Genomic DNA, 14,007 nt, shown 5'->3' on the forward strand with positions numbered 1-14,007 from the left:
GCTCCAGACGTGTCACAGTCGTCCATCGGTCCATCTAAAGCCCAGTTCTTATAGCTGACCACCTCATCACTGACCCAGAACCAGAAATCCAGAGTGCAGGTGTAGCTCAGACCCGTCCAGACATAATCAGTCGATGCGTTCTTGACTTTCTCCTGGATCCATCTCTGATCCTCCATGTTGGTGATGAGTTAAAGTGATTCTGCTGTTTATTGGAATAAGAGTTATATTCAGGAGTTATATGAGAAAACAACTGTGGTCTGTGCTGACCTGAGGTTTAACTGCTTTGTTGGAAATACACAGATAAGACAATGTAGGCCACTTATTGACATGTAGAAATTATTCTGAAATGGGTTTTTTATTCACTGTGATTCAGACGAGGGAGAAGAGGAGGAAAGGATGGTGATGATACTTTTTTTTTTTTACCAGTGCTTTTAGTTTGGGACCAAGAACCAAGCTTATGGTAGTCATACACTTGATTATTTATTTATTTAGGTAAAGCAATACAAAGATGCATAAAATCAGAAAGAAATGTCTGGAAAACGGCATCCATGACAACCTCTAGAGGCACAAGATCAAATAAGAGAGAAGCGCATCATCTTAGTTTTTCAAAACATCAGAATTATAAAAGCTTTTGGTCCAGCTGTGATTCAGGCAAGAGTTTTTAAAGAATACACCATGTATGTTACAATAGGCTTTACTTTAAAATTGCTTCTGTGATCTGAATATGAAATGCAACCATATTTTTCTTTTTAGTGGTTAAGAGTCAGTCTGCATCTAATCAACATTATCTGGTCTTTGACCTCGTCGCTCCTTTGGTCTGCCGGGGCCCTAATGTTACGATGTAGAGCTTTAAACCTTAGAACAAATGAAGTTCAGTTCCTCTGTGTCGTTTCTTTGGAACCATCTATGTTCTCCTCCAGCCTGCATGGCTCCAGACGTGTTACAGTTCATCAATCCTGCTGAGGTCGGGTTCTTATAGCTGGTCCTCTTCTTACAGACCCAGAACCAGACGTTCTTCAAGCAGTGGAAGCGCAAACCCAACCAGACATAACCAGTCGATGCGTTCTTGACTTTCTCCTGGATCCATCTCTGTTCCTCCATGTTGGTGATGATGACCAGGTCATCATGATGATCTCTGCAGTAGGTCAAGGCGTCCTCCCAGGTTTTGTTTTCTTTGATCAGGATCACTTTATCTGTCACAGGAGACGAACAAACAAAATCACTCACACATTTGTCGACATTAATATTTGGAAACATAGACGATGACATACAGCATAAACAAGCAAACATGAATGTGATTTGATAAAACATTTTCAACATTTTTAATTTATTTTTTTATTAATGTTTATAATTTGGGATTAAAAGATTTATATGTTCAAAATCAGTTATAAGTATTTAAACAATGAAATGAACAGATAAATGCATTCAAATGGGTTTTGCCACACATTATTAATCACTGTTTTGATGATTATATTCACTCACCATCATAACAGATGAAGGGTTTTCTTTCAGTACAGTTCTCATTCCTCCATCTGCCTTCATCATCAATCATGGCACATTGACCACTGTTGGGTTGATGATTGTCAAACTTCAGATTCCAGTGTCTAAAGGAGAAACTGCTTCTATCTGACCACCTCCAGGTGTCTCTGAACAGACCAGTAAAAATGTAGGATTCAGTAGAACTAATTTCTTTCTTCACTTCTTCATCCTGTAGCTGCTCCAGTCCACTGATCAGGTCTGTGTGATTCTCTCTGCAGTAACTCTGAGCTTCTGTCCAGTTTTTCTTTTCTTGAATCAAGTGATATTTCTTGGATGAATGACTGTCTGTGTAAGGAACAAAATGTGAGCATCAACTTAGTTAAATATTTTTTTTTGCTTGCAACAACAGTGACATGTTCAACTATTCAACTCAGTTCCATTTATTGTCTTATTATAGTTTAACTGTCTTAACTTAGTTTCTTTAACCTTTGAGACTAAATTTCCATTCAAAACACTGGATTTAAATTCAACCTTAAAACTCAAATGTTCTCACCATCATAACAGAGAAAATATGCACGACCATAACAGCCCAGATCTCCCCACTCCAGACTCGTCCACATGATTCCACAGTTCTGCCACCCAGCGCCGTCATCTGGCTCATTTGTTTTCCAAGGCACGTAACTTTCATTGAACTCCACTCCAGGCAGAGACCAGTACCATGTTCTGGTACCATTTGTTGCATCATACAGACCAATCCAGGCTCCTCTCCAATCTACAGGTAAGATCTTGTTGAGTCTCTCCATGTCCTTCATGTTAGTCACTGTGACCAGGTCAGTGTGATTCTCTCTGCAGTACTGCTGAGCTTCAGTCCAGTTCTTTTCCTCTTTAATGTAGTGAAACTGATAGAACTGACAGTCCATCACACAATATTGACCTAAAACAGAAAGAAAATTCTCAGTGGATTTATTCACAGCAGAGTTTTAAAGCATCGTATGGCTATTACACTACTGACTTTATGATACTTTTTATTCAAAATATAAATTTGTTACTGTCTCGTGGTCTGTTGGGTGAAAATTATGTTAAGTAAAGTTCAGTGACGTAGTTTATACAGAGACACTCACCCATCCAAATGAGCAGAATCAGAGTCCACTGCATGTTTGATGTTAGTTCTTGTACCTGTTGTTGTTTTCCTACAAATGTGTCTCTGCTGGAGGAAATGTGTGTAAAATATAAAAATATAAATTCTAGCAATGAGAAATCTTTTTGTAGCTGTGTGAAGATAAATACAATTAAAATGGACGGCACTCTTCATACAAATGTCATTGAAGATTTACAATTATTACATTTTATTAATACTGAGGATTTTATAAATGTGCAGTTTAGGAAAACAGGGAGAGCAGCTGCTTCCTACCATGAGATGTAAAACAAACTCACATTTTAAGAACTATAAATCCTACTTCAAAGTTTACATAACTGCATCTGAATTCACCATCACCTCATTAAATCACACTTTTGTTAAGAGATATAACATCATGAAGCATTAATATCAAGAGCAATACAAACATCTGTTTCAACCAATAAACACATGGATACACACCTGTAATAAAATAAATGTCGAAATGTGAGTTGAGGATAAAAACTTACTACTGCTTCTGCTGCCTTGTTGTCTCAATGGATCTTCTGATCTGCTGTAACTTTTCTAAGGCTGGACCTTTTTTAGGACGAATTTGAATATTCAAACATGAAAAATAAAAAACATCAGATATTTAGGTTACCATATTAGCAGTTTCATAAAATATATCTCTATTGATAGATTTTTAAAGAAACTTCACTATGTTTTATATTTATTCCTTTTTACATTGAATAAAACATTCAGCTGACACTGAATGTTTTATTCAGTATCAACAGGGTTGGCATACAGTGGATTATGGGAGTGTAATCCAGGTAATAAACAGCAGCTTCTGTTTAGCATCTGAATTCACTGTCACCTCATTAAATCACACTTTTGTTAAGAGAAAAGAGCAGAATATTAATGTCAAGAATAGGGAAAGAAAAAAGCAATGAAAAAAATTTCAACCACTTAAACAGATGCATTTATTTTATTTTCATAAAATAAATGTCTAAATGTGAGTTGAGGATTAAAACTTACATCTGTGGTTCTGCTTCTGCTGCCTTGTTGTCTCAATGGATCTTCTGTTCTGTTGTAACTTTTCTAAGGCTGAACTTTTATTGGGAGGAATTTGAATATTCACATGTATAAAAAATACAATTCCTCAGATACTTAGGTTACTTTATTAATGTTTTAAAAAAATCTGTATTGACAGTTTTAAGGAAAAGTCACTATGCTTTACATTCATGCATATTTACAGTCAATGAAACATTCACTGTATGGGTTGATATACAGTAGGTTATGTGAATGTAATCCAGGCCATAAACATGCAAGTAAAATCTAAAAATCAAAATCTAACAATGAATAATCTGTTTGTATCTACATTTAAAGATAAATAAGATTAAACAAAAAAAAAAAACAATAACTGTGTACTTCATACCTTTTTTTTTTTGAAGCTTTATAAGAATTTACTCAAAATTTTATAAAGGCCTAGGAAAAAATAGAAGGCAGTTATTTTCTTCTAAGATTTATAAAACAACCACAAAAATGTTAAGAACTTTAAATCCATCTTAAAAATGTATATGTTATTTCACCATTAACCTAATAACACATAGTTCTGTTAGAATAAAGAGCATGGACAACTCTGTAATACAAATATAATGACTTGTATCGAGAATTAAAGAGAGAAGCCATAAAAACACACCTTTCAACCTATACACACACCGACACACATCAGATGATACAAATATTAAAAATCCGACAGAGAAAAACTTACATTTAGTTAAGTTGTCTTGCGTTGAAGTGAAATAAAGATGTTCTTGTTCTGTTGCAGGCAGATCTGTTTGCTGCGTTCTGTCTGACGGAGAACCCTCAGCATGGGGAGAAAATTTTAATATTCAAATATGAAAAGAAATAAAACAACAGATGTCTCAGTAGCGTTAAAATGTGTCAGTATTGATAGGTGTAACGATGAGTCTCTGCGTTTTACATCTATACCTTTTAACAGTAAACAGAACATTACATTGACACTGAACTATTTACTAACGGTCAGACTTTGCTTTGCCATCATCCTGGAGTTTTCTTTGTGCCCAGAAAACTCTGAGTTGTTGGATTAATGAAAAGCAGAATGAGAGATGTGTTTTGTTCCGATTGACTTTATACGTCAGATGGAAAATTTTTATAAGACTGAAAATCTTCATGTTGTCTATTTTACGCAATTAATCAGTCAATTATTGGCATTTTCCCAAAATACCAACCCAGTTAAGAATAACTCCAGTCCAGTTAAATATCCTGTCTGAAGAAAATGTTTTTGTCCATTTTTTTCTGCTCGGATTCAATGATTTATTTTTTTTGTTTGTTTGTTTTTGGCTGAATCAAAATTAGTGTATTTCACACTAAATACACTGTTTTCCCATCGCACAAGTCACGTGATCCACAAGTAAATATTACTGCTGGTGGAAATGACGAATGAGACGACAGGATGTGTTAGGCTGATGTGACTGTCAGGTCTTATGTCTTATTCTGTTCTTCATCTCTCTGCAGCCATTTGCCTGTCATGATAACAAAAATTGATGTTTTCTCCTGTAAACATTTCAGAGAGTAGCTGTCATTAAAAACACACACACACACACACACGCCAACTGGTTTCCATGGTTTGTGGGGACTACTAAATTTATCATCACTTGTGGGGACCACAATTTCTAGTGGTTATAAAATTTCAGAAAAAAAACATTTTACACTATTTACAGCTGTATTAACCTATACACAGGTTGAAATAACTCAATTTCAAAAGTAGGGCCATCAACTTGTTTGGGCCATGCTACATGGGGACTCATTAACTTTCAAAAAAACATGTCAGATGGGGACCAGATTCACATATTATTTGCATAAGTTACACATACTAACTTACCCAGTGGGGACCTTTGTTCACGTTCCTAAAATATTCCATTTGCCTTACTGGATTTTTACAGAATGATCATACACACACAAAACAAAACTTTGAGCTTCCAGAATATAAACCCTGTAAAACTGAGATATTTGGTTTGGTTCTCCTTGATGTTTTGTGATGTCATGTCTTCTTCTGTTCTTCGTGTCTCTGCAGCCATTTGCATGCTATAATAATAAAAACCCAATCTGTCCTCATTCTGTTTGCTTGTCTCCTCATAAAGCTAAACTCAGCACAGTGGCTGACTGTCTTCACCTCCTCCTGGAAAATTTTCATAGCTGTCATAAAAACCAACACATTTGCATCCTGGATCCATTTCTCTAAAGATGTTTCCTTCATGGTTGCTCATAGCGACACAAACCTTCTGCTCTTCCTAAATAAAAACTCTGCTGTCAACAATCTTAATCACTGAGGAGCGAAATGTCTTCAAGAAGCAAAGGATGCTGGGTCACTCGAAGCTGATCGTAAGCTTCATATATAAAAAAACAGAGCCACATTTTTAATCGATTTTTTAAATATATTTTAAATTAAACTCAACTTCTGAGTTATGTTTTAGTTTTCTCACACTTCCTTTTGTTTTGAGTGGTGACCTCTAGTGAAGATGACAAAACTGTGTTTTGAAGGGTGAAAGAAGAAGATAGCTTAGCTCTTCCTTTATAAATCCCTAGGATGACAATCAAGCTTCTATTTTTAGTGTGAAAAACTGACTTTGTGGTTGCAGAGAGAGAAAAGGCAGCGGATGAAAAACAGAATTTGAAATAAGTCTTAAGTCACTAAGAAACACACCATAATAACATATGAACTGAGTTTTCTTGCTTCATATGGAAACAAGTGTCATTTGTTTTCCACATGAGCAATAGGTAAACTCTATGTAGTCTCTAAAAATTCATGTTGTCTGAAAGATTCTCTTCATAGTATAATTTTTTTTATTCACTGTGATTCAGATAGAAAAAGAGGAGAGAAGGATGGAGCTCACAAGATCAGTACAAATGCTTTCTGTTTGGGATTTAGATTTTAAAACAATCATATAGTCTTATTTGTTTATATAAAGCCATAGAAGACAAATATAAAATATTAGCAACAATAGGCGAGAAGCACATCATCTTAGTTTCTCAGAACATCAGTATTTTAAAAGCTTTTGGTCCAGCTGTGATTCAGAGAAAAGTTTTTAAGGAATATGCTAAGCAGCTTTAGAAACATTTTACTTTTAAATAGTTTGTGTGATCTGAATGTAGATACCAACTTTATATTAATGACAAAAATGAGTTTAAGAGACAGGCTGTATATAATCAACATTATCTGGTCTTTAGCTTCATCGTTCCTCTGGTCTTCAGGGGCCCTAATGCTCCAATGTAGAGCTTTAAACCTTAGAACAGATGAAGTTCAGTTTCTCTGTGTCGTTTCTTTGGAACCATCTATGTTCTCCTCCAGCCTGCATGGCTCCAGACGTGTTACAGTCCTTCAATCCTGCTGAGGTCGGGTTCTTATAGCTGGTCCTCTCCTTACAGACCCAGAACCAGACGTTCTTCAAGCAGTGGAAGCGCAAACCCAACCAGACATAATCAGTCGATGCGTTCTTGACTTTCTCCTGGATCCATCTCTGTTCCTCCATGTTGGTGATGATGACCAGGTCATCATGATGATCTCTGCAGTAGGTCAAGGCGTCCTCCCAGGTTTTGTTTTCTTTGATCAGGATCACTTTATCTGTCATAGAAGATTACAGGAGAGTCAAAATAATTCACACTTTAGGTTTTAAGTTTAAGCACAGTGAGATACACCATGGAGAAACAAAAATGTCTCTGATTTGAGGGTCACTTTGCAGAAATACAGTACAGAATTGAATTCAATTAGAAGGTGTGTCCAAACGTTTGGTTTGTACTGTATAAAAATGAAAGAAAAAAAATCTTTATATGTTCAAACTCAGTATCTTTTCAAAACACAAAAAATATAAATAAATATTTTTTTTTCCCCACACACTAGTCATTCTTTTATTGTGGGAATATTTATCAGAACATCTCACCATCATAACAGATGAAGGGTTTTTTCATGTCACAGTTCTCATTCCTCCATCTGCCTCCATCATCAATCACAGTCATGGCACATGGACCACTGTAGTCTATCTGATTGTCAAACCCTTTTATCCAGTGTCTGAAGGAGGAACTGCTTCCATCTGACCACCTCCATTTCTCTCTGAACAGGCCAGTAAAAATGTATGTATCATCTCCTACATGGCTTATTTCTTTCTTCACTTCTTCATCCTCTAGTTGCTTCGTTCCACTGATCAGGTCTGTGTGTTTCTCTCTGCAGAAACTCTGAGCTTCTGTCCACTTTTTCTTTTCTTGAATCAAGTGATATTTCTTGGATGAATTACTGTCTGTGTAGTAAACAAGATATGAGCATCAGCTGAAATAAGTATTTTCTTCCCAGAATAAAACCGTAAGTCAGATATTGGAACAAAAATACCATCTTCAAGAACCCAAATTGCATAGTTAAGTATTTTCTAATAATATATTGGTTATTCTTAGTCATACTTTGTTTTATTTCTGATTAAAAATTTTAATTCAAAATGGTGGATTTAAATTCAACCGTAAAACTCAAATCTTCTCACCATTATAGCAGAGAAAATATTCAGCATCATTACAGGACAGGTCTCCCCACTTCAGGTTCTTCCATATGCATCCACAGTTCTGCCACCCAGTTTTGTCATTTGGTTCTCCTTTGTTCCAGTTTGTCTCACTTTCATTGAACTCCACTCCAGGCAGAGACCAGTGCCACTTTCTGGTACCATCTGTTTGATAATACAGACCAATCCAGGCTCCTCTCCAATCTACAGGTAAGATCTTGTTGAGTCTCTCCATGTCCTTCATGTTAGTTACTGTGACCAGGTCAATGTGATTCTTTCTGCAGTACTGCTGAGCTTCAGTCCAGTTCTTTTCCTCATTAATGTAGTGAAACTGATAAAGCTGACAAACCACTGGACAATATTGACCTAAAGCAGATGAAAATTTTCAGTGGATTTATTCACAGCAGAGTTTTAAAGAACCGTATAGCTATTACACTACTGACTTTATGATCATTTTTATTCAAAATATATATTTGTTACTGTCTCGTGGTCTGTTGGGTGAAAATTATGTTAAGTAAAGTTCAGTGACGTAGTTTATACAGAGACACTCACCCATCCAAATGAGCAGAATCAGAGTCCACTGCATGTTTGATGTTAGTTCTTGTACCTGTTGTTGTTTTCCTACAAATGTGTCTCTGCTGGAGGAAATGTGTGTAAAATATAAAAACATAAATTCTGACAATGAGAAATCTTTTTGTAGCTGTGTGAAGATAAATACAATTAAAATGGACGGCACTCTTCATACAAATGTCATTGAAGATTTACAATTATTACATTTTATTAATACTGAGGATTTTATAAATGTACAGTTTAGGAAAACACAGAGAGCAGCTGCTTCCTACCATGAGATGTAAAACAAACTCACATTTTAAGAACTATAAATCCTACTTCAAAGTTTACACAACTGCCTCTGAATTCACCATCACTTCATTAAATCACACTTTTGTTAAGAGATATAACATCATGAAGCATTAATATCAAGAGCAATACAAACATCTGTTTCAACCAATAAACACATGGATACACACCTGTAATAAAATAAATGTCGAAATGTGAGTTGAGGATAAAAACTTACTACTGCTTCTGCTGCCTTGTTGTCTCAATGGATCTTCTGATCTGCTGTAACTTTTCTAAGGCTGGACCTTTTTTAGGACGAATTTGAATATTCAAACATGAAAAATAAAAAACATCAGATATTTAGGTTACCATATTAGCAGTTTCATAAAAAATTTCTCTATTGATAGATTTTTAAGGAAACCTCACTATGTTTTATATTTATTCCTTTTGACATTGACTAAAACATTCAGCTGACACTGAATGTTTTATTCAGTATCAACAGGGTTGTCATACAGTGGATGATGTGAGTGTAATCCAGGTAATAAACAGCAGCTTCCTCACAACATGCAGATAAAAATTCCCCCTTGTTTTGCCATGAATAACTTTAACAGCAGCCATCTGTTCAGAAGTGCGTCAGACTAGTTAGCAGGAGACGGTTCTCATTTACATCTCAGAGGTTTCACTCTGCAGCAGATGAAGCTGCTAACTGTAGTATTTTTTATCCTGGATCTCATGTATTTGAATATCAAAACATTCTGGCTAAAAATCTTCATCAGTCACAGAATAAAGTCAGGAGGATTTTTCTTATTTATCCAGAACATTAAGATCTTTTTAAAACCACTTTTATGTTCTCCGCCTGTTAAAACGCATCGCAGCATTAAAGCAGAAGTTGATTCTGGCAAATTACTTCATCTATTTGCAGCAACAATATCAATCAAACAAAAGTCTCCTAACTCCAGGTCAAAAGGTCCAGGCAAAATCCACAAGTTATGTAAACTATCAAAAGATTCTGCATCAGATTCTGTGAAATTTCTCACTGTCAACATTTAACTTTTCACTTTTAATTAAATCCAGTTCAAACTGGTCCAAAGAAAACTTTTCTTGTTCAGTGTGATGGTACTTTTTTTCTTTTTTTGATACCACCTCTTCTTCAGTGTATTTCAAATTTTAATCTGCAACTTTAGCAGGACTAACGTCAGTATTTGATGTTCAATCTTCAACATAAACACCTGAACTCAAATCTGTACATTTGCCAAAACTCAAATTCCACTTAAAACGGGTCATCAGCAAACGTTTTACATTATCTATCAAACGTTTATCTGAAATCTCAATCTAATAGCTGTCAGCTCTGTTTAGAAACTACTCTTAAGTGAATTTCTCCAAATCTTTGATTGTTGCTCAAATATCATCTCTTCTTCTTTCCTTAAAGTTTTTCTTCACATGTGAAAACCAGGAAAGAAAAACCTGTCGCTGGTTTTCTCTTCCACAGCAAGGAAAACCACAGAACATTTATTTTTTCTTTTTAAGTTTTAACAAACTTTTTTTGTTTTACATCTCATTTACGTTTTATGCCAAGTTCTTCCTTCTTCTTTTTTCATTTTTTTTTACTTTTTATTTTTATTCAGGTGAAGCTGCTTCATTTGCATTATTTTTCCTGGTTCTTCTATTCAGCACTAATATCAGCATTTGAATATTAAATTATTCCACCCAAACATCTGCACCTGTCACAAAACTCAGTCAGAGGCATTTTTTTATTTTTATTTGCCATGACATTTAAAGACTTTTAAAAACATTATGAGGATCCACAACATTTTAAGCTCCATGAACTAAAATTGATTTGGTTTTCAGAAGCTTTAATTTCTTAACAAAAAGATATAAAAAAAATATTTTATTTTATTTTGTTCTTAAGTAAGATATTAAAAAGATAACAAAGGTTATGCTAAAGGAAAACTTAATAAATAAACTGATGTATTTAACAGAGTACAGTTCATTCTGGGACCCTCAGCTGCACAAAAGATTCTTTTCATTATGAATGGAACCAAATACAGGCATGAAAATTACAGACCAGATATTTTTGTTTCAGGTATTTTTCTCTACATACTTGAACGTTGAATAACAGACTCTTTTCTCAAGCTAATAAGAGAAATATGGTTAAGAGAGTTTCCTGCTTCTCAGATATTCTTCAATCTTTCAGAGATTTGATTTCAGATGTTTTTTTTAATGAATCGATATTCTAAATTTATGTGAAGCTTCTGGAACAACTTGAAAGTTGGGATGAATGTCAATAAATGCAGAAGAACTGATGTACCAAAAACAAATTACTCAGCCTGAGTCTAAAGTGAAAAAAAACACAAAGATGTTCATTTCTTTTTTGGTCTTTTATGGTTTATTTACATCTTTATTGACATAAGCTGATACATTTGTGTCTTTTGATGATGTAGATATTCAACATGCAAATACAAGTTTTTTAATTAACATTAAATTTAGTCTTTCCTGAAGTCCAGGATAATCAAACAATTAAAAAGAATTAATAGATTAAAAAAGACAACTGGCTAAAGGCAACTATCCTGTTGGCCTTTCCTTAGAACAGATGAAGTTAAACTTCTCTGTATCATTTCTTTTAAACCACTGATGTTTTCCTCTCGTCTCCATGGCTCCAGACATGTCACAGTCGTCCATCGGTTCACCTTTGGCCCAGTTCTCATAGCTGACCACCTCATCACTGACCCAGAACCACAAATCCAGAGTGCAGGCGTAGATCAGACCCGTCCAGACATAATCAGTCGATGCGTTCTTGACTTTCTCCTGGATCCATCTCTGATCATCCATGTTGGTGATGGTGACCAGGTCATGGTGATGATCTCTGCAGTAGGTCAAAGCTTCCTCCCAGGTTTTATTCTCTTTGATCAGGATCACTTTATCTGTCAGGAGTTCACAGCACAGACAAAATAATTCATCTATTATGCCTTAGGATGTAATTTATAAACAAGAACAATGAAATATAGCATGGAAAAACTAAAATATATCTGTGATTTGGGTGAACATTTTGGAATTTCAAGTGTTTTGTACGTTCATGATTTGAGGTGAATATATTTATATTTTCAAGTAACTTAAATATTTTTTTCCAAACACAAATATAAAACTGACAATGGGTAGATGAATAGATTCAACAGTTGTTTTTTTTGCAATACAATATTAATTCTGTTATTGTGGGAATATTTATCAGAACATCTCACCATCATAACAGATGAAGGGTTTTCTTTCATTACAGTTCTCATTCCTCCATCTGCCTCCATCATCAGTCACAGTCATGGCACATTGACCACTGTACTCAATCTGATTGTCAAACCCTTTTTTCCAGCGTCTGAAGGAGGAACTGCTTCCATCTGACCACCTCCATTTCTCTCTGAACAGGCCAGTAAAAATGTATGTATAATCTCCCACATGGCTGATTTCATTCTTCACTTCTTCATCCTCTAGTTGCTTCGTTCCACTGATCAGGTCTGTGTGTTTCTCTCTGCAGAAACTCTGAGCTTCTGTCCACTTTTTCTGTTCTTGAATCAAGTGATATTTCTTGGATGAATTACTGTCTGTGTAGTAAACAAGATATGAGCATCAGCTGAAATAAATATTTTCTTCCCAGAATACAATCATAAGTCAGATATTGCAACAAAAATATTATGTTCAAGAACCCAATTCTCATAGCTACCCATTTTCTAACAATATATCGGTTATTCTTAGTCGTACTTTGTTTTATTCCTGATGAAAAGTTTTCATTCAAAATATTGGATTTAAATTCAACCTTAAAACTCAAATGTTCTCACCATCATAGCAGAGAAAATATCGAGGATCATTACAGGACAGGTCTCCCCACTTCAGGTTCTTCCATATGATTCCACAGTTCTGACACCCAGTTGCATCATTTGGTTCTCCTGTGTTCCAGTTTGTCTCACTTTCATTGAACTCCACTCCAGGCAGAGACCAGTGCCACTTTCTGGTACCGTTTGTTTGATAATACAGACCAATCCAGGCTCCTCTCCAATCCACAGGTAAGATCTTGTTGAGTCTCTCCATGTCTGTCATGTTAGTCACTGTGACCAGGTCAGTGTGATTCTCTCTGCAGTACTGCTGAGCTTCAGTCCAGTTCTTTTCCTCATTAATGTAGTGAAACTGATAAAGATGACAAACCACTGGACAACATTGACCTAAAACAGATGAAAATACTCAATGGATTTATTCACAATACACTTTAAAAGTGCTGTAAGGCAATTATCATCAAAGACTTTATTGGGATTGTATTTATTATTTTATCATCTAAAGGTCTTTTTGGTGCAAATTCAACATAGTATATTTTAATAAAAATGCCAACATAATTTATGCAGACCCACTTACCCGTCCAAATCAGCAGAAGCAGAGTCCACTGCATGTTTGCTGCGTCAGATGGAAATGTTTTATTTTGACTGATTTGTTTCTGTTGGGGGAAAAAAAAAAAAAACATCCATGTAAAATCCACCAAAAAACAAAATTTAACAATAAAAAATCTTGTAGTGTGAAGATAAATAAAATGTAAAATACTGCACTTCATCAAACTTCCTGGAAGGTTTATGAGAATTAGTCTCTTTGTTTTGTACATTTACTGAGGATTTTATAGGTCTAGGAAAACAGAGGTCAGTTGTTTTCTACAAAAAATCTAAAAAAACAACCACAAATGTTACGAGGAACTGAAAAAAAAAATTTAATAAAAATTTCATTTTAAGTCATATTATTAAAACGTACTTCTGTTAGTATGAAGAGCATGGACAACACAGTGTTATAAATATTATAACTTGTATCAACGATTAAAGAAAAGAGAAGCCACTAATATGGATCCTTCTACCTAAACACAAACAGACAAACATCTGCTAATAGACTGAAAAACTTACATTCAGTTTGGTTCTCTTGTGTTGAAGTGAAATGATGTTCTTGTTCTGCTGCTGACCGGACTGTTTGCTCCGTCCCGTCTGACAGATAACC

At 35.0% G+C, this 14,007-nt stretch overlaps 3 protein-coding genes across 3 annotated transcripts; all 3 read right to left on the reverse strand.

The window, feature by feature from the left end:
- Window positions 1-831: 831 nt before the first annotated feature.
- Window positions 832-2,399, reverse strand: LOC122820668 (C-type mannose receptor 2-like). The gene is made up of 3 exons (XM_044098238.1): window positions 2,033-2,399; window positions 1,483-1,824; window positions 832-1,193 (listed from the first exon to the last, which is right to left on the reverse strand). Exons 1-3 carry the CDS (start codon window positions 2,397-2,399, stop codon window positions 850-852), a joined length of 1,053 nt encoding a protein of 350 aa, XP_043954173.1. The 3' UTR covers window positions 832-849.
- Window positions 2,400-6,894: 4,495 nt separating this feature from the next.
- On the reverse strand, window positions 6,895-8,406 carry LOC122820669 (C-type mannose receptor 2-like). Its single transcript, XM_044098239.1, has 3 exons — window positions 8,143-8,406; window positions 7,676-7,908; window positions 6,895-7,245 (listed from the first exon to the last, which is right to left on the reverse strand). The coding sequence occupies exons 1-3, from the start codon at window positions 8,399-8,401 to the stop codon at window positions 6,895-6,897; spliced, it is 843 nt and encodes a 280-aa protein (XP_043954174.1). The 5' UTR covers window positions 8,402-8,406.
- Window positions 8,407-11,356: 2,950 nt separating this feature from the next.
- Window positions 11,357-14,007, reverse strand: LOC122819875 (macrophage mannose receptor 1-like). The gene is made up of 5 exons (XM_044096912.1): window positions 13,917-14,007; window positions 13,387-13,465; window positions 12,819-13,199; window positions 12,231-12,584; window positions 11,357-11,915 (listed from the first exon to the last, which is right to left on the reverse strand). The coding sequence occupies exons 2-5, from the start codon at window positions 13,418-13,420 to the stop codon at window positions 11,557-11,559; spliced, it is 1,128 nt and encodes a 375-aa protein (XP_043952847.1). The 5' UTR covers window positions 13,421-13,465; window positions 13,917-14,007; the 3' UTR covers window positions 11,357-11,556.

Source organism: Gambusia affinis, linkage group LG18 (assembly GCF_019740435.1).
Source record: "Gambusia affinis linkage group LG18, SWU_Gaff_1.0, whole genome shotgun sequence".
Lineage (NCBI taxonomy): Eukaryota > Metazoa > Chordata > Actinopteri > Cyprinodontiformes > Poeciliidae > Gambusia > Gambusia affinis.

Bases quoted from the DNA above. Each gene is read 5' to 3' on its own strand.
- LOC122820669 (XM_044098239.1), bottom strand. From the start codon at position 8,401: ATGAAGGACATGGAGAGACTCAACAAGATCTTACCTGTAGATTGGAGA. The intron at 7,909-8,142 runs GTGAGAAGATTT...TTTACTACACAG, and splicing joins ATATTTTCTCTGCTATAATG to ACAGTAATTCATCCAAGAAA. The intron at 7,246-7,675 runs ATAAAAGGGTTT...CTGTAATCTTCT, and splicing joins GTTCCTCCTTCAGACACTGG to ATGACAGATAAAGTGATCCT.
- LOC122819875 (XM_044096912.1), bottom strand. From the start codon at position 13,420: ATGCAGTGGACTCTGCTTCTGCTGATTTGGACGG. The intron at 13,200-13,386 runs GTAAGTGGGTCT...CATCTGTTTTAG, and splicing joins GCTTCTGCTGATTTGGACGG to GTCAATGTTGTCCAGTGGTT. The intron at 11,916-12,230 runs GTGAGATGTTCT...AACTCCTGACAG, and splicing joins ACCCTTCATCTGTTATGATG to ATAAAGTGATCCTGATCAAA.
- LOC122820668 (XM_044098238.1), bottom strand. From the start codon at position 2,399: ATGGACTGTCAGTTCTATCAGTTTCACTACATTAAAGAGGAAAAGAAC. The intron at 1,825-2,032 runs GTGAGAACATTT...TTCCTTACACAG, and splicing joins ATATTTTCTCTGTTATGATG to ACAGTCATTCATCCAAGAAA. The intron at 1,194-1,482 runs GTGAGTGAATAT...CTCCTGTGACAG, and splicing joins ACCCTTCATCTGTTATGATG to ATAAAGTGATCCTGATCAAA.